At 36.8% G+C, this 19,020-nt stretch overlaps 1 protein-coding gene and 1 non-coding gene across 2 annotated transcripts; both read right to left on the reverse strand.

The window, feature by feature from the left end:
- Positions 1-3,295: 3,295 nt before the first annotated feature.
- On the reverse strand, positions 3,296-12,408 carry LOC146158154 (3-galactosyl-N-acetylglucosaminide 4-alpha-L-fucosyltransferase FUT3-like). The gene is made up of 8 exons (XM_083383835.1): positions 12,403-12,408; positions 11,637-11,749; positions 9,964-10,050; positions 9,116-9,328; positions 7,806-7,971; positions 5,974-6,033; positions 4,958-5,158; positions 3,296-3,673 (listed from the first exon to the last, which is right to left on the reverse strand). Exons 1-8 carry the CDS (start codon positions 12,406-12,408, stop codon positions 3,296-3,298), a joined length of 1,224 nt encoding a protein of 407 aa, XP_083239961.1.
- On the reverse strand, positions 5,288-5,362 carry Trnat-ggu (transfer RNA threonine (anticodon GGU)). The gene has a single exon. It is a non-coding gene; the product is annotated as a tRNA-Thr (tRNA).
- Positions 12,409-19,020: the final 6,612 nt, after the last annotated feature.

Consider the following 19,020-nt stretch of genomic DNA (forward strand, 5'->3'; position numbering starts at 1 on the left):
GCGATTACCAGTCCTTACAGTTATCCTGCCCTTTAGGAAAAATGTTTGCCGACCCCTGCTTAATACGCCCAAAAAGTGTTCTTTGATTTATTGTGTTATTACATATTAATTGGCGCTAATACCTAAAACACCTCAATTGTGCTAGACCAGTGATTTTCAACCTTTAAAATTTCCATCCGCACTTTTTTATTTCGGAAACTTTTCATCCGCACGAAACAAGCACAGTAAGTTTGCAACCTTTTTATTCAATGAAAGGGTTTGTGTATTAAAACCGTGAGCGTAGGCCTTGACCGATATAAAATAGATATCTTAAGCTGCAATGAACCACTGACAGACTATATTACCGCACCTGTAACGCATAAGTGGGCGCACCAGCTTATTTGATTACTGTATTACACATATGAAAATAATAACATGCGCCATTTTTATCCGCAAATTTATCCGCACGACGTTTGTCATCCGCACAAGTGCGTACCATCCCACGGGTTGAAAAGTACTGTGCTAGACAATCCGTTGTTAATCATGGGATTCTGTGAAGACAACGGATAAAGCGACGTATTTGTGAAATAACACCACAGCAAAATGACTCAATCCGATCGCGAAACGCTTCTTTGCAAATGGCCTTATTTGTCTAATTCTAAATAGATAATTCAGGTGGCACTTTATAAAGACAAATTGTATTGAATTCTCGACAAGCTTTCGCACAACCGTGCTTCATCAGGCCAAAGTTAAATGAAAGCTATTGAAATGCACATAAAAGCATAATCCCAAGTAAAAGACGATAAGCATGGTGATGTCTAAGATATCCACAGGCACATGCTCATAAGTACGTATGTGTCTGACAAAAAACAATTATAACAGGTGTGCGCTTCAAAGTACGCTGGGTGTGAAAGCGTGCTATGAGGTGTAATGCGACATAAAGCTCAAATCCCCATTGAGCCCGATGACGTGATTACATTGCCGCGAATCAACATTTTACGAACTCGGAAACACAAATCCAATGCATGTAAATAAGACTGGGTTGGGGTTTATTTACTTTAAACGGATTCATGGTGGTTTTGCGATGTTGTGTCATTATTATGTCATTATTTTACGGTGCTGTCTGTCCTCAGCATTGTCATTAGGTGTGTTATCTTTACCCACAATATTGTATTTTTGTGTTGATGGTAGTTAATCGCATTTGCATTTTTTTTTCTATTTACCCGTACGTCGCACGAAATGGTGACTACTTGATTATGAATAGTTAAATTTTCCATTATTATTATTTTTTTGTTTCATATTTTTGTTTTTCGCATTAAAAAGTGTTGTGTGTATATTTTTACACCTACATCTTACGATAATTATCTCAGCATTGTTTTTTATATGCATAGTCGTTAGCCTACTCATATTTTCATCTTTGATTTATGTAGGTGTTTTTTTTTAGTTTGCGATAATACAATCCGTGTTTTTTAGACTGACTTCATTTTCAGATGTGCAATTTTTCTTGTTTTTTGGTTTGCGTTATAATTGCAAGCGTGTGTGCCAACTTTTAACCTGCACATTTTTTTCGTTGAAAATAAGTGATCTACCTATTTGTTACTTTTGACGAAACGGTGACAGCCTATTTATGATCTATTTTTTTAATGTAATATTTTGTTGAAAATTTGCCTTTAGGAAAACTTTAGGTTCGATCGTGGCAGGAATCTTACGGACCGGGTTCAAATCCCACCTGGTGAAATGTGATTTTTATTAAGTTTTTTTAAAATCGTATGCCGAAATTTCCGCATTTTACGGACCATAAGGCGCACCCGATTATAAAGCGCACTGTCAATTTATCCAAATCGCCCGGGCGTCCGCAATCTAAAGCACGTTGAGGCCTCCACAAAAAAGCCGAGACTTCAGCCGCGTGGTAAACCGCTCCGCTCTTTCTCCTACTCCTCCCACTTTTTCTCCGCGCTCCTCTTGCTCTTCTTTTGCAACCCAACGTTGGTTCGGCGGCCATGCGGTCGCCAGCCGTCGCCTGTCGATCAGACGCAACGTGGGGTCGCAAGTTGCTAGTTGCTTTTACCGTAGTTTATTGTGTAAGACCATTTATTTATATGATAATAGTATCGGTACTGGTTTTGAGTGTAGGCAATCAAGCACTATTGTACGTGATCCATACATTAGGCGCACCGGCCTATAAGGCGCACGATCAAATTATGAGGAAAAAAAGGATTTAGATTGCGCCTTATGGTCCGTAAAATACGGTTTTTTAATTTTCTAATTCAAGTGGAATAATATTCGCTTTAGGATCTCTGTTAACTATACTTGTTAAGTGTCTTCATTAATTCACCCTTGACTTTATTGCACTTCAATTTACTTGCGTCGTCTTTGCTTTATGAATAGTATATGCAATTGCTTTTTTGATGCGATGAAATGAACCGCCAATAAACAAAACTTATGTCAAAAAAATTATTTTACAGTTAAAATTTGTAGTAACAGCAGAATCTTCTAGCAAAGCTAGCATTCTTTGTCTAACCCAGTTATTTAAATATTTCTTCCTTGCAAAGAAAATTGTATGTTCGTGTGCGCAAACACTTTTAATACCTCTCCAGCAAAAACGACAAAGTATATACTACCTTTTTTTATTTATTACTTCGATGTACCCCGCTGACATGAAACACGTAAAACAAACCTACAGAAAAACAGTCCACAAAATTGAAAAAAAAAGTAAAACTACAATAGACACATCCGTACCAAAAGCAATACTTGTTTGCAAATTTGTTTTTTCAAAAAAGTTTAAAATTACGCCACGAAGATATTTTTCTTTTATTTAACGCTTCAAATAAATCTATTAAAAGCTGTTATGTGTACTTTTCATAGCACTTTTTACCTAAAATACGGTTTGCTATTTTAACAGTAGGCTAAATCGTATATAGGCTATATAATAAATGTACTGAAGCCATACGATTTGTACAGCTCCGTGTTCCGTGATGCACAGGAAGAGAACGAAGCGAAAGAAAAAAAGCAAACTATCCGGTACGGTACAATAATAAAGCGTGCGTCGATAAACATAGAGGGCCGGTACAGTACAAGTTTTTGTGTACGTACTGGACGAAAAGTTGGATAAATATTCGGCACCGAAAAACGAGAAGGTAAAAGTACCAAAAAGGAGAACATATTTTTGGCTGAAAAAGGGGCCAAGCATAAATAAACAAAGGTAAACGAAAACTTACTCCATGGTTTATGCCATATCACGACACCTGGCGGTTATATTCATTTGAAACACACGCCAAAAGGTGGCGTTTTTTTCTGTTTATTTGCGAAAGCCGTTTTAACGAAACGACTGCAGGCATTCTTTACTTTCGGTGCCGAACATCCAGTGCGATACAGACTCTATCGTTTTCCTTCTAAAGCCCTTGTGCAGTTTATCGCAAAGCTGTTCCTCCCCGATCAAGTAATGCTTGCTCAGGATTCGTTTGACCTCTTCGCTTGGCTTTACCCTCCAGTTAAAATACTCGCCATACGCAGTTGCGTTTTTGTCCAGGTAAATAAGGTACCGGGCAAGTAGGGCAGGGGAGCCAAAGTCCTCCGCGTGAATGAAGGAACCCGGCGGCGCCAGGGCTGCCACGTCAGCCTTTGAGGTTCCCCAAACTACCGGGACTCTCCCCAACTTGAAACCGTTCGTCCACAGTTTTTCAGTGATGTAGTCCTGTTTGGGCAAAACATGGCGGTGTGCAGGTTTTTCTTAAGGTTTGGTTTGGGTGACCGCTAAGTAGTGTTCAGAGACCACAAGTGTTTCATTTAAATACCAAAAATAGCCGTATTTGCTTAAACGATTTATTTATTATTTTTTGGCAAACCGCTGGATAAATTTGGGGGGCCGTTTCGGTCCCCCAAAACACCTTAAAAAAACATTGGCGGTGTAAAGGAATACGGCGATATAAATTGTTTACAGTTTGCTTTCATGGCCAATGGATTAACTAGAAATGATTTCTGTTGAACCTTATTTTGAATTTACGTCGTAACAAAAAGTCATTTTAATACTACCTAACTTGAACTGAATTCAAAATTACTTGGACTTGGCTCAATTTAAATAAATATGACTTAGATTTAAGTGATTTTAAAATAATCTTACTTCGTCATCTGTCATTTCAAATCGATAAAATAGAAAAAAAAACTATTTTAGAAAAACTCATTTAATCTATACTATCCTAACTGGACTCGAGTATATTGATAAGTTGGCTTCATAAAACTTTAAATTTAATAATTTTAAAACAGAGCAAATTGAATTTAAGCTAGATTTAACGTCTTTACTTTACCTAAACTTTAAATTGAGTCAATTTTTCAATTTAACCCACCAGACTTGAAATCAAGCAACATAATTAGAACATGACTTGACTTAAGTACAATTAAGTCTCTGTTTTTAAAAGACATGACTTAGCTTTTTATGCCTTTTGGACAAATGACTTGACTTAAAAAGAAGTGTTTTCATGGAGCATTCTTTTTTATAAAATAGATTTTGCAGATAAAAACAATTTGCTTGCTTCATGTTGCGCTTGGTGCTATTTTTATTCGAGATATTGCTAATAATATGAAAAGTTTACCAATTTAAATATTTTTTGTTCATTTTTTTTGACAAAGACTTGACTTGAAATTGACTTTCTCAAATTATGACGTAACTGGGACTTGACTTGTTATTTATTCAAAAAGACTTGAGTTGGACCTAATTGTTTTAAAAATGACATGAAATTGACTTTTTCTAATTATGACTTGACTGGGACTTGACTTGTTAATTGCTCAAAAAGATTTGACTAGGACTTAAGTCATTTCAAAAATAACTTCACCGCAACTTAAGTAATTTCAAAAATAACTTCACCGCAACTTAAGTCATTTCAAAAATAACTTCACCGCAACTTAAGTCATTTCAAAAATAACTTCACAGCAACTTAAGTCATTTCAAACTTATTTGTTTACAACACTGTGCTTTACTCACGCGGCAGTGAACCGAATTTTCGAAAGCGAGGTAAAACTTGTAGGAGTCGAGTGTTTCTGGCGAAAGCTCCGCGAACTTTTCCTTGTTCCTGAAGCAGCTCCCATATCGGTGGACCGGAAGTCCGGCTTTGAGCAGTTCATTCACGAACTGCATCCGGATCACGGCTCCCGGGAGTCGATGACAATTGCTTACTACCCAGAGCTATACAAAAGCAGAAATAAACCGCTGTTTTTTAAACATTTGCCAGTTAAAGTAGTTCACCGGAAGCCATCGCAGACTCAACTAATCTTTCGAGCAATGATTTAAGCAAGCCAGGCTAGAAATGCAACTTGCCTGCGGTGAGGTTCGAACTCACGACCTACGGCCATACCGGGACCGTCGCTCTACCGACTGAACTACACAGGCCCAAAGGGGAACGAGTCCAGAAAAAAACGTGGTATGGCCGGAGGTCGTGAGTTCAAACCTCACTGCAGGCTAGTTGCATTTCTAGCCTGGCTTGCTTGCTTCATTGATCGACCCATTTGGTGAGTCTGCGATAGCTTTCGGTCTACTACATAATACGTAAGCTATAATCGTTGTTTAAAAATCACTTTTAGGAGAGCTAGATCACAGTTGTTGAAGACATATGAGAGAGTATCTTTCTTTTTCCAGGTATATTCACACAAGTTAGCAGATTATACACATTGTCAATAAACCTATCAAAGCCATATTATTCGATAAAATAGACATTTCGCATTGTACAGACGTTTAAGCAATACCTCATGCCATCATCAGTGTAAAAATCAAGTAATGATAAAAGCGATAAAACACAAAAAGAAAGGAAAAAATGAAAAAATAGCAGAAAGAGAAGGCGATGTATGGGTCAGTGCGTACCGCTAGGTGTTGAAGGTGCCGAGGCTGTATAATGTATACACATTTTGTGTAGGGATGTCCGTTTCTTGTCAATTTTTTGCGATACCGTAGTTATTAGTTATTGTTTTTTTAAGTCAAAAGTTATAAACGAACAAACACCTCACCGCTACGTTTGACTTCTTAGCAAGAATCTTATCCACTTCCTTTTTGCCGTCCTTGAGTATCTGCGAAATTAAAAACGCAATGATGTTACGCAACATAGAAAAGTATTGGAAAGCGATTGGACAAAAAGTGAGTTTTTTAGTTAGTTTAACAAATTTGCCACTAAAGTCAACAGATGCAGTATTGCAAATAGAAAAGACGGTTAACCATTTTTTCTCAAAATACTACGAACACTCGTTCCACTACTCTAAAGAACTTCAAAAAAATTTGAATAGATTACAGTTTTATTTTTCACTTATAGTAGTGTTTATCAACCGTGTTTCGTGGCGACCGAAATATTTAGCGTAAATATACCAACGTAGCTTCGGAGACCCAATTATCTTCAATCCGCTTTTTTGTAAGCAAACAAACACAACATAAGTCATTAGCATAAATAAGTTGAAGTTCAAAGGACATGACCCATGTCTTCGTGTTGTTTCCACAATTTTTATCCAGTGTTGGAGAACTCTCGCTCTAATTTCTAATTTAATTGTATCTAATCATTTAAAATTACCGCTTTTTGCCCAGGGCTGCGGAGTCGGTTAAAAACAACCCCTCCCGTGTCCGACTCCGGCCAAAAAAATACACCCGAGTCCGACTCCCAAGTCCCGAGTCCCGAGTCCCGAGTCCGGCTCCGACTCCTCAGCCTGTATTTTACCCATTTACGCAACTAAATTAAGGTGGATTTTCTGCAATCCACTCATATTGGTGTCATAATTGGTCCACCCGCATTAAATGGTTTAAAAATATTTCACCATTTTCTATTACACTTTTACAACTTACATTTTGCCGCCTTAACAGTTAAAAAAATTGATACTGCGCATGCGCACGCCGGACTCGGGACTCGGGTAGTTTTACGCGGTCTTACTCGAGTCCAGAGTTCCGAGTCCTACTCCGGCAAAACAAACCGACTCCGTCGAGTCCCGAGTCCCGAGTCCGACTCCGACTCCGCAGCCCTGATTCTGCCACCCAAACAAATCCAGCAGCCAATTGGTTGAGATAAGCAATAGTAGAAATAATTTCGAACATAGTTAACATAAGCCAAGTCATTGTATTGTTTCTGAAGTTTTTATCTCAATAAATCTAACCATGTAAAAAACGACTAGTCGGTGACCCAACCAAATAAAACTGCCCATTGGTTGGGATCAAGAATGAAGATGATGTCGATCTACTCGAACTTTTGGGTTTGCAATTCATTATTATAAATCAGGAGTTCTTAAACTTTTTTCCCCGCGGACCCCTAAATTGTTTTTTTTGCTTCGCGTGGACCACGGTAAGCAAAAAATTAAAAAAAAAAGTGACGTCATAAATTGACGTCGTAATACAAATAGACTGTAGAAATCTGCAGTTTTCAGTCCACAAAATGTGAAAAGGTGAATAGAAATAGAGACATTCAATGCAAAAACGTTTAAATTTTATATAAATTCTTTCCTTAGAAAAAATTGATTACTTCCTAATTGTACACCAATATTTCAATTTGGCCTTCACTGACCCCCTAAAACTAGTTCACGGACCCCAATTTAAGAACCCCTGTTATATATAGTTCTATGACAAAAATTATGAAAAAAATTTGTACAGCTAAGGAACTGATCAAGCAACTAAAGATTAAGCACTGGGGAAACACTGGGTTATTCTTTTTTCAAGTATTGGAAAAAATTTGCCCAGAACCATTTAAAATCAATCTAACCATGTAAAAGTTGAAAACACACTGGGGAAAACACTAATTTGGAAACATATTTGGAAACATATTTTTTTTTTATTAGGAGACATTTTTTTTAAACATGTTGTCCATCACCTCCTTTGCGCCGGTAAAGTACGAACTAAAGACGTCCGAGTCGTGACGGTACGACATCGTCCAGTTGATGAAGTGACCGTCGAACTGGGTCGAAGTTCTTCTCTCGGCAAATTGCAGGAAGCTCGGATTCTCCATTGTGTAGTAGATGAACAACTGGTCGGGATGCCTGGAAGGTAATAAAGGTAGGGGGTCTTAAACACTGTTGTAATGACTTAAGTTAAGTCAATGACTTAGGTTTGCTTAAGTCACTGTTTTCAAATGACTTAAGCCTAGAAATTAGGAAAATCATATTTCCACAATTATTGCTTCTTTTTTCCGAATCTGCGTTTTAAAGACAGCATTCATAGCACCTCTAGAGGAACGTTAGTGAGAAGAAACAAGTAGTAAGCGTTTGTTGTGTGTCGTTCCAGTTTCGTTTAGTGCGACATTCCAGCGAATAACCTACGGTAAAATTTTCGGGGTGCCGCATTTTACGTGTTATTTCTGAGGTGTGCCGCAAGCCATAAAAGGTTGAGAACAACTGGACAAGAGGATAATCGTTATCGCGTGTGGTTTCTTCTCGTGTGGCTCCCAGCATTTTTTCTATACATACCACTACAAGCGTTCGCCGTCATTCACCCTGAAGAAGGCGACTTAAATAGTTTTCACACACCTTGGTTAACAATTACAATGAAACCCTGAAGAAGGAGACTTGAATAAGTTGCCAAAACCTTGCAACTACAATCCCTATATTTCTTCATGTTGAAAATGACCAAAGAGATATTCGAAACGTTCAGTTTAAAGTCTAGTTATGTATGGGCTTTGTAATTTTTCTTTCGTCTTACTACAACCTCCAACCATCATGCTCAACGATTTAGACTTTAGAGCATCAATTATCTAGCGAAATAATCCTAATTGAACAACAACGCGTTATTATACCTGTAGTGTGTCCCGGGCAATGACTCCATGTCCATTAAAAAACAACAAAATTGAAAGATCACAGCATATAATTTTGTTACTTCTTGATTGTATTGTGTTATGTTTTTAGATACTGATGATGCTTTTAGTTGCGAAATATATTTATCATATAACATCCAAACAAATTGATTTTCGGTTTTCTAAGTTCTGTACTTGGTTAAATCTTTGTCATTGATGTGCAACCAGAATCGTTTGTTTTCGCCATTCGGATTAAGGCCGATTCTGTTATTTGAAAGAAAATTTTGCTTGCAACTTCTTACTACAACCTTCAACCATTATGCTCAACAGTTTAGATTTAAAGCATCATTTAGCAAGTAAAAGACTCCAAATTGTACAACAAGGCGTTAATATACCTGTAGTGTGTCCAGGGCATCGGCTCCTTGTCCAAAACAGCGAAATGAAAGATTACAGCACTTGCCTCCCTCAGTTTGGACCGGTCGTAGGTTATGGTACAGTCGGCCGCTTTTGTGCCCTCCCTCGGCCCCTCGAAGGTGAGTTCCCAGGGGTGGTGCCACATCAGAAGCAGGAGGGGGCCCTTTCGGCCTGGAATCAGGTCCGGGGATTTTCTAAGCGACCAAAATCGGATCTTAATTTTACACGAAAAAACGCAGTTGAAATAGGTCGATTCACAGAATTTTAAAATGTTTTAAAATTGAACATTTATTTTTTTAAGTATTCCTTGCAATTTGAGAGTTCATTTAATCCGTTTATTTTAGATTTATTTGCGTAAAAGTATAAAATTGGACTTTTTTTAGCTCTGAAATGAATAATGATAAATGTCAATTGTTTACAAGACTCAAATTTAAAGTTTTTGGACAGAGTCACGAGGCTTTACTGCGTTCATTAAAAAGATGTAATCGTTTTTTAAAAAATAAAAAATAAAACGGTTTTGCCCTGACTGTATTTAGACTCCATTTCACTTTTACTTTTAAGACCGAAATCAGCAGATTTATGAAGTTTATTTGTACTGTGACGTTATCTTTTGGAATTGTTTTGCCTATTGTGGTCCACGCGAAGCCAAAAAAAATTTTAGTGGTCCGCGATGAAGAGATAGCGCTTTTCAAAGAGTGCGAACGTTAGGCGATTCGATAATATCACTCGTTTAGTTTGCCTGTTTTTTGCTTCTAAGAGGGTGGTTCTTGATGCGATTGTAGAGTTTACAGCTAGGAGATTTATGGGTGTCGTTTGGTGAAACATCGACCTATTTATTTCCATTGCCAAACCGTTGTCAGCGGATTTTCGGCTTTTAATCATCACTTCTTTGCTGTGAAACTTCCAGTTTGACAACCTGAACAACACAACATATATAAAACCTTTGCTGTAAAGTTGTTTCTAAATTTTTTGACTCGACTTAAGTGCACTTATATCACTGTTTTCAAATGACTTGGCATAAGTCTTTTAGACAAATGACTTGACTTGATTTTAGTCTTTTGGACAAATGACTTGAGTTGAAAAAAGGGGTCATCAATAACCAGATTTTATAAAATTGGATTGTTCATCTCAAGTTTTGCACATAAAACCATTTGCTTGCTATATGTGGCGTTTGTTGTTATTTTGCCTTCAGTTAGGGCTCGTAATCGGACAAATTTATCAATTATAAAGTTTAATGTTTAATTTTTATGACAAGAACTTGACTTGGACTTGACTTGCAATTTATTCAAAAAGGGACTTGACTAGGACTTAAGTTATTTTACCGATGACTTGGCTGGGACATAAGTAATTTCAAAATGACTTGTTTACAACACTGCTATATCAAGATTTTGACTTTTTCTTTAGGAACATGACAATGGACAGTAAATCTAAAACCTATATATCAATGGAGTTTGCCTGGTAATTTGTATTTAATCGACAAGAACAAAACCCAATCTTATAAAAAAAAAGCTTAATGAAAACTCTTCATTTTAACCCAAGTAATTTATCCAAAAGACTAAAATCAAGTTATTTGTCGAAAAGACTTAAGTCGCGTCAGGTTATTTGTCCAAAAGACTTGTCAAGTCAAGGTATTTAAAAACACTGACTTAAGTGCACTTTATTGAAGTCATTGACTTACGCCTAGTGAAGTCTTTTGAAAACACTTACTTCGTTACAACACTACAAACCACTGACTTAACCGTACATTGGCAAATAAAAGGAATTTTTACTGACCTTGCAATATTTTTAAATTGAGGTGTTTTGCTGCTTTGTCCTGTGTTCCGAAAAAGAAAAAGCAGAATAGAATGCGATCCAATTAAAATCACCAGCAAAAAGTAGTAAATCCTTCGCATCATTTTGCCTTATTAAGTGCTGTATTCAGGGTCGGATTATGCTTTTCAGAGGCCTTAAGCACTTAAGACTTAAGTGCAGTATATCGCACCTACAAACATTTATAGAGAGGTTTATACTTTAATAAAATAAAGACAAATTTATTTCAGCCGGGCTACTTTTGTGGTCTGAGCCGTCTGTCTGACCAACTCGAAATATTTCATTAAACATCTGGGTACCATTGAAAATTGAGCCTTGAACATTTCTATGGTGCCACCCTTCACTTGGCGCCCTAAGCACGTGCTCATTGGGCCTAATGGCTAATCCAGACCTGGTAACATATCCTTATCTTATTTACAACTGTGCAAAGACGCGTTGTTCATCAAGCGCCTTGCGTCTCATACCAATTTGCGCAACTTAAACTTTATACAAAGGCATTTTCACGCAGCACGTCATTCTTTTCCATCTTTTGATATAAAACATAGTCACGATTTAACATGACTTTTTAACGTTATTTCTGAGTTTTTAAGGTCCATGATCAGGAGTTGGCCAATGCAACCGTGGTAAATTTTTCAGGGATTTCGCGTTTCACAATATGGCAGCTCTATCTGATATTCTCTTCTAAGGTGATACAGTTGGCAGCACAGCTGTTGTTTCACCAACTTCTTTAACTTTACCTGGGAGAATTCAAGACTTCCATAAGGAGGAAGTGAAACACTCATTGGGTCCTTATGTGGTACAGGTCCCTTTAATTATCCAATTATCAAAAAAAAACGGTAATAAAATAACTTTCCTATACTGTTGTTTATAATATGTCAGTAAAACCAGATAGAATGGTGCGTGAATCACATCAAACTTGGATTGTGCCATAGTGTGCAATGTGCCCTATAGTTCAGCAAAGCAGTAAAAAAGCATATATTTTATAAGGTAATGTGCTAAAAAAAACATAGTTCGAAACTGTACCACCATACTTTGAATTTGAACGGTTAACACCAGAAGCCGACTGCAGTTATTAAAACAATGTGCTTTCCTCTTTTGCCCAATTCGTTTGTTTGCAATTATGACGACAATAGAGTCCGTTCGTTTTTTTATCACCATATACGTTAATCAATACTACAGTGTTCAAGTTACAGTGTTCAAGCTATAAAAATACAAGATGTTATGTGTTTATTGTGAAGGATTTACTGTGCGTTTTGCGACTCCAACCATACGACCGAATTAGAACAACATAAATTTCGTAATTCAACATAGTTTAGGTATAATACCACATAGTCAAAACGTTTCAATCGGACCAAGACCTAAACAGGTCGTAATAAGGCCTTTATACAATTTTTTTTTTAACCCTACCCATAACTGCATTACTAACTTCAATAATTTCAACCCTAAACCAATTTCTTACCCGCATATTTTACGCTCCTAACTCCAAATAGGGCAGAAAAACCCGGTACCAAAAACAGCGGTGTCCCAAATCGGCGTTCAAATTATAGGACGCCAAAATGTCTACCCAGTGCACTTTATTCAAGTTAATGAATTAGGTCATTTTAACACTGACCTAAAGGCACTTTATTCAAGTCATCGACTTAAGTCATTACAACATTGCAAGCCACTGACTTAAGTGCACTTTATTCAAGTCACTAACATAAGTCATTACAACATTGCGAGCCACTGACTTAAGTGCAATTAATTCAAATTAAAGAATTAGGTTATTACAACTCTGCGAGTCACTGACTTAAGTGCACTTTATTCAAGTAATTGACTTAAGTCATTACAACACTGCAAGCCACTGACTTAAGTGCAATTTATTCAAATCAAAGACTTACGTCATTACAGCATTGTAAGTCACTGACTTAAGTGGACTTTACAAGTTAACGACTTAAGTCAGTATAGCACTGCAAGCCACTGACTTAAGTGCTTACAACGCTCGGTCATACCGGTACCGTCGCAACAACGATTATTATGGCTTACGTATCACTAGTACACCGAAAAGCAATTGCAGACTCGCCAAATCTGTCGGCCATAAATGAAAGCAAGGCAGGCTAAAATAACAATTAGCCTGCAGTGAGGTTCGAACTAACGACCTCGGTCATACCGGGACCGTCGCATACTCACACATATGTGTTCAATAACTTTGATCTAGTCCTTTTTCTAAAGCTGCTTTTTAAACAACGATTATGGCTTACGTATAATTAGCACACCGAAAAGCTTTCGCAGACTCACCAAATCTGTCGATCAATGATGCAAGCAATTAAGGCAGGCTAAAATAACATCTATAGCCTGCAGCGAGGTTCATACCCAGACCTACGGCCATACCGGTACCGTCGTTTTAGCAACTCAACTACACAAGCGCAATAGGAAACGTGCCGATAAACAACAATACCACCGTAATTGCCTGCTGCATCCTGTTCGGATAACCAGTTGTTTTCTAGCCTGCCCTGCTTGCATCATTCTAGATTCTTGCGCAACAAGAAAAAAATAATCTTTATTACTTTGTGAATCGGGATGCCTAGTAGGCAAGCGTGGGATTTTTTTAACCAGTGTTGTAATGACACTTAAGTCCCTGTTTTCAAATGACTTGACTTGACTTAAGTCGTTTCGGTAAAATGACTTGACTTTATTTAAGATTTTTAGACTAATAACTTGACTTGGCCTATAAGTCAATGAGTAAAATTACTTGGGTTCAACTTAAGTGTTACTATTTAGTAGTTTATTTTTAGGTTTTGCACATTAAACAATTGAGCTGCTCTACATATTGTTGTTTTTGTATTGCTCGTTCGATCGGAAAAGTTTACCAATTTTAATGGTTTATCGTTTTTAATATAATATTGGTGGTTTGACTTAATATGGATGACTTGCTCTAATGATGACTTGACCGAAATTTGGCTATTTGTTTTTTTGAAAAGACGTGACTAGTTATTTTACAAATGACTTGACTGGGACTTTAGTCATTTAAAATGAACTGTTTACAACACTGTCGTTAACCAGTCATGTCAGGTGAATCAAGTTCATTGAAGTAATTGGCAAATTTGCTCGTGTTTAAATCAAATGATAATTAATTCGACCTGCTCAAGGACTTGCGGCTATTTGTTATCGCGTGTTGCTTGTTCTCTTGTGGTTCCAAGCGTTTTTTTTATGTGTTTTTCTATACATTGTACTACGAGCGTTCGGGATCATTCACCCTGACGAAGGCGACTTGAATAGGTTTCCGAAACGTTGCTTAACAATTACAATGAAATCCTGTATCAGTTGTTCTCAACCTTTCATGCCTCGTGGCCCCCTTCGAATGGATTTTAATCCTCGTGGCCCCCCTCGATAATAAAAAATAGTTAGAATTGTGTTTAACGTAATCGGGTAAGGTCGCGCTTCCTGGTCGAATCGTATTCTTTTGGTAGAAATAACATCGGCGGCATCATTCTCTCTTCGGGGATGCTATTTATCACGATGATTTTTAAGTTTGAGAGTCGTAATTTTTTAACTTTTTGTTCAATTTTATCCAAAAAAATTAGTTTTTTATTTATATTCAATGACATTTTAACTGTATTATATCTTGAATAGAGCAACATACGGTATACGCGAGCCGGCAGAATTAACCACCCAGGCCTCTCTGATTTGGAGAAAAGTATTAAAAAGTATTTGCTGTCTTTTATCGCTTGTAATTTGGAATTATTCTATTTCCTATTTCAATAACTAAGCCTTTGTTAATTTTTTGCAATTATTTTTACGTTGCATTTCAAGTTTCAACTGTTTACACCACATTATTCCAAACCAGTGTTTGTTTTATTTGGCTTTATTATAGTTGATTGTCTTTTGTAAATGACAAAAATATCAAGAGTTTTGCATAAACCCAACAAAATAACTGATCTGTGTTGGAAATCATGTGGTTGAAGACGCTAATGCAGTACTTTAAACTACAATAAGCCATTTAAATCAACGTATTTCTAACGTGGTCAACATTTTGTCAAAATAAATTATTTTTAGGTGAAAAGTTCAGGTGAAAATATTTTATTTTTTAGGTCAAAAAATAATCGCCCTACAGATAATGTTTAAAAAATAAACTAATATTTAAAAACATTCGCCACAGTCTAATGTTGAAAAACTTAAAGACTAATTCTCCTTGCGGACCGTCTGAACTGCTGTACGGACCCTAGTTTGGGAACCGCTGGTTTAGACTAACTTCCAATATAAATAATAAGGAAAAACAAAACGTGTTCTACAGCAAAATTCTTTTAAAACAAAAAGACAGGCCCAACCCGTTTAGTAGGTTCTGTTTCGTTTGACTTGTTCATTACAAGGGCGGACATCATCCAGATTTTGTCGTTAAATCTGTTGGTGCTTAACGAAATGTCCGGCACCACCCCCTCAAAGACTAAATTCCTTTATAATTGTCCATTGTGTTTTATCATCGTAAGCGAAACGTTTTGCAGGTTTTGTGTAACGTTTTTTTCCAGTTTAAATTCAAAATTCTGATTCTTCCTAATCCTTGCGAATACGTTTTCATGGTAGTGTAGCAATAAAAAAATATTGTTGTGTAATCGCAAGCGCGTCGAAGCTTGCGGTTCCCATCAAGCAAATTGATTTCCACTTAAAAATATCTGGAAAAAAATATTGCACCGCTAGGTAGGAGTACAGAGCCAAAATCAATTTTACGATGACGTCATATTTTGTTTGCAATTTGTACCCCCAGCTGATGGCCCCTAGGTAAATAGACTTCTAAACCCTTAAAACGTCATCTACATATAAACCTCCACAAGTTTCTCCTAATAATAGTTTTATTCCCGAAAAAAATTTCGGCCCATTTAATTCGGACAAAAACAAGATACGTCCCGAAAATTAATTTTAGGCCCACATAATTCGAGCAAAAACAAGATATGTTTTGTAATAACTACTAAACGAATTCAGATACACTCGCTTCACCATCTATACCCGCCGTCTGCAACACGAACAAATTCCGAGCAGTTCGTTGGGCCGCGTTTTTTTTTTTATCCACTTATAGAGGCACCCAAATAAGTTGGATCAGGTGCATAATATATTGTGGGAAACAACCACCATATGCTATTTTACCATTATAATCTACAGTTGGCGGTAATATCAGTTTCAAAATTTCGTACTGCACATGTGCACTTTGGTCTCTGGACTTGGGTAGTTTATGTTGTCTTACTAGAATCCCGAGTCCGACTCCAGCAAACAAACCGACTCAGTCAAGTCCCGAGTCCCGGCTTCGCAGCCCTGCTTTATGCATATGCTTAACGCCAATGTATTATCTGTGCAAATAGCCTTTTCGTTATTATCCACCTATAGTCTTTAACTTGGTAATTTTGACTTGGTTGGCGTCTAAAAGACAAATTAAAACATAAAAGTACAAAATGATAACAAACAATTGTAGTGGACCGTTATAAATAGCGTTACTTATCAGGACTTCTTTCAAATATTATTTATTTGACTTTGGTTTAGTATAAACGTTGCCTGTTCCATAGTTTCCTTAACTTGTTTCTGCAATCAAAAACAGATATGGGCCGAAATTTTCCAACCTTAACTTATGGCTGAGATAGGGTTTAATTTTCTTATATGTTAGTTTGGTAAAGACTATGCGAAATTAATTTTAGAATAGTTTTGCAGTAAAAATATTTTATTTATTTATTTCTATTTTTGCCGCTTCAAAACAAAAATCCCATTCCCAGAGACAGTGACAGACGCATAAAGCCTTTACCTTCAAGAAAACTTTCAAGATATTTTGACATATAGTCCAATCTGGCGACATAGTTCACGAACGTCATATAAATGAAGCTTCTATAACAATGCTTCCCTGCGTTCTACGATGGGTGAAACTTTATTACATGGCCTTGCCTCTTCATGTATTACCGCGACAATAAATTCAATTACGCCGAGGTATTTGGGGAATGATCGAAAAATATAATTTACGTAGATAACGCGTACGGCCATGTTATTAAATTTGGGCGAGGTGACATGTTTAAAAGCAAATATATCATTCTCCTAACATAATTTAAAGCCTGTGGTTTGCTATACTTTTGCCAATTTTCCTCCGTAAATTATTGCCATGCCTTGGTCTGTGTAATCACTGTTAAAACAAACTTTGAATTTGTTGTTTCGTTGTAATACGCAACCTATTAAATCGAAAGTTTTGCTAGTTGTGTAGGCCTGGTGTTCGTATGTTGGTTGGAGCAACATGCACAACAAGTGCTAACAGAGAGGCGTACACTCCAGATTTCGCATTTAAATTTGCGCCGGTAAATATGTTGTGTTGTAAGAGCAATAAGTTTTTATACACGCGCGGCTTATTTCCCCAGTGACAATAAAACACGCAGCATGGGGCTAAGTTATTCGCGAGCTGAACAAAGCAATCAAATATGGACGAATTCTGTTTGAAGTTTTTCAACCGCTAGATGGGAGTCGATAGCTAAAGCGAACTAAAGCGATGACGTCACATTATTGTTTTTTTGTCCCCCAAGCAAAGGCACCTAGGAGTACAGCCTCATAAAGCTCTACAGCGCACCTACATATCATTCTACGTTATGTCTGAAAATTTGAAAGTTCTACGATGTACACTTTTTTTATAAAGCTCCGGACAAAAATCGGTCTGAAACATTTGACGGCAAAAATAAGATATGTCCCGAAAATAAATATTCGGCTCATATAAATATTTTTAAAAGTATTTACTTTAATCAAGTATGTGATCAAACCACTACGTCACATTGCATACACGTCATCGTCTCCGAGCATTGCATCAACCCACATTAGATGACGTCATCAGAGCTATTTGTTACCTGTCGATGACGTAGCTCACACGCGAAGTTCAAATTTCGACAAGGGAATTGCTTCGTAAGAAATCTTTCTAACCACTTTTTTGATCTTTTTGATGTAAAACTTTTATGAGAATAGTGTTGTAATTGATCAAAACGGTCATTCACAAATCTTAAACGTTTTCTTGGAATATAGTTTGCTTTTCCGATACAGTTCTACTTGGTAAACGGTTTGTTACCGTCTGATAAAATTTGCCAAACCTTCACGAACTCCTTGGCTTCAGGCGTTACCAGTGATGGCATTGTGTTTAGTTATATCGAACTTAAGTTATTTTTATCGTATGTAAAGCAAATAAATCGGAAAAACGCCTGTTTGGACAATTTAAAGACCCAAATAGAACTTTATTTTTATTTTAAATTGTTTTTAAAATTGGGTACACTATAAATTGGGTATCACGGATCTGTAATGTAGCTTGATAATGAATTGCAAAGCCAAAAAGGTCGAGTAAATCGACAGCATCTTGATTAAGACATTCGATACGAGCTTGTTTCGTGTTCAGGTAATGTGGAAATTGTGCATTATTTTGTAAGTATTTGTAGTATATTGTTGGAGGTTTTAGAAGTAGTAGGAATACCAAAGCCCAACTGGACCTGAATAAAGATATATTTTCAATTAAACGTTTAAAATGTTACGAACTTCTATATTGGGGCTTTGTGGTAGTGCTGTGAAAACAACTCCAGTCTTTCCTGATGTATTGAATTTCGACAGTGGAAAACTGAACCTTTTGTATTGGGGCTTTGTGGTAGTGCTGTGAAAACAATTCCAGTCTTTCCTGATGTATTGAATTTCGAAAGTGGAAAACTGAACCTTTTGTATTGGGGCTTTGTGGTAGTGCTGTGAAAACAATTCCATTCTTTCCTGATGTATTGCATTTCGAAAGTTGAAAACCGAACCTTTTGTATTGTGAAATCGAATACCCAATGCCCAGTATGTTGTTCTCTGTGTGGTAATAGGCATGTACTGAACATACAGTGTGTATAGCTTATGTGGAAGAAATCTATTGTTTCCCTGCTGGTTCCTGTTTTTTTTTTTAAAGTGTTAACTGTTACGCATGTAGACAGTGTGTTATTAATTAGGGTAGGTTTTTCATTTTTTGTTGAATGAAAATAAGACTGGAGTTGAAAGAGAAAACAATACTTAATTGTTGCTTATTAGAAGATTTGTCTCTTGTTTTTGTGAACGAATTAAATGCTAAGTATAG

The sequence above is a fragment of the Ascidiella aspersa genome, chromosome 3, assembly GCF_963924565.1.
Source record: "Ascidiella aspersa chromosome 3, kaAscAspe10.2, whole genome shotgun sequence".
NCBI classification, from domain to species: domain Eukaryota; kingdom Metazoa; phylum Chordata; class Ascidiacea; order Phlebobranchia; family Ascidiidae; genus Ascidiella; species Ascidiella aspersa.

Coding starts and splice junctions, on each gene's coding strand:
- LOC146158154 (XM_083383835.1), bottom strand. Junction 10,051..11,636: donor CAACAGCTGTGCTGCCAACT/GTATCACCTTAG, acceptor TGTGTTGTTCAG/GTTGTCAAACTGGAAGTTTC. Junction 9,329..9,963: donor TTGGCAATGGAAATAAATAG/GTCGATGTTTCA, acceptor TTGGTCGCTTAG/AAAATCCCCGGACCTGATTC.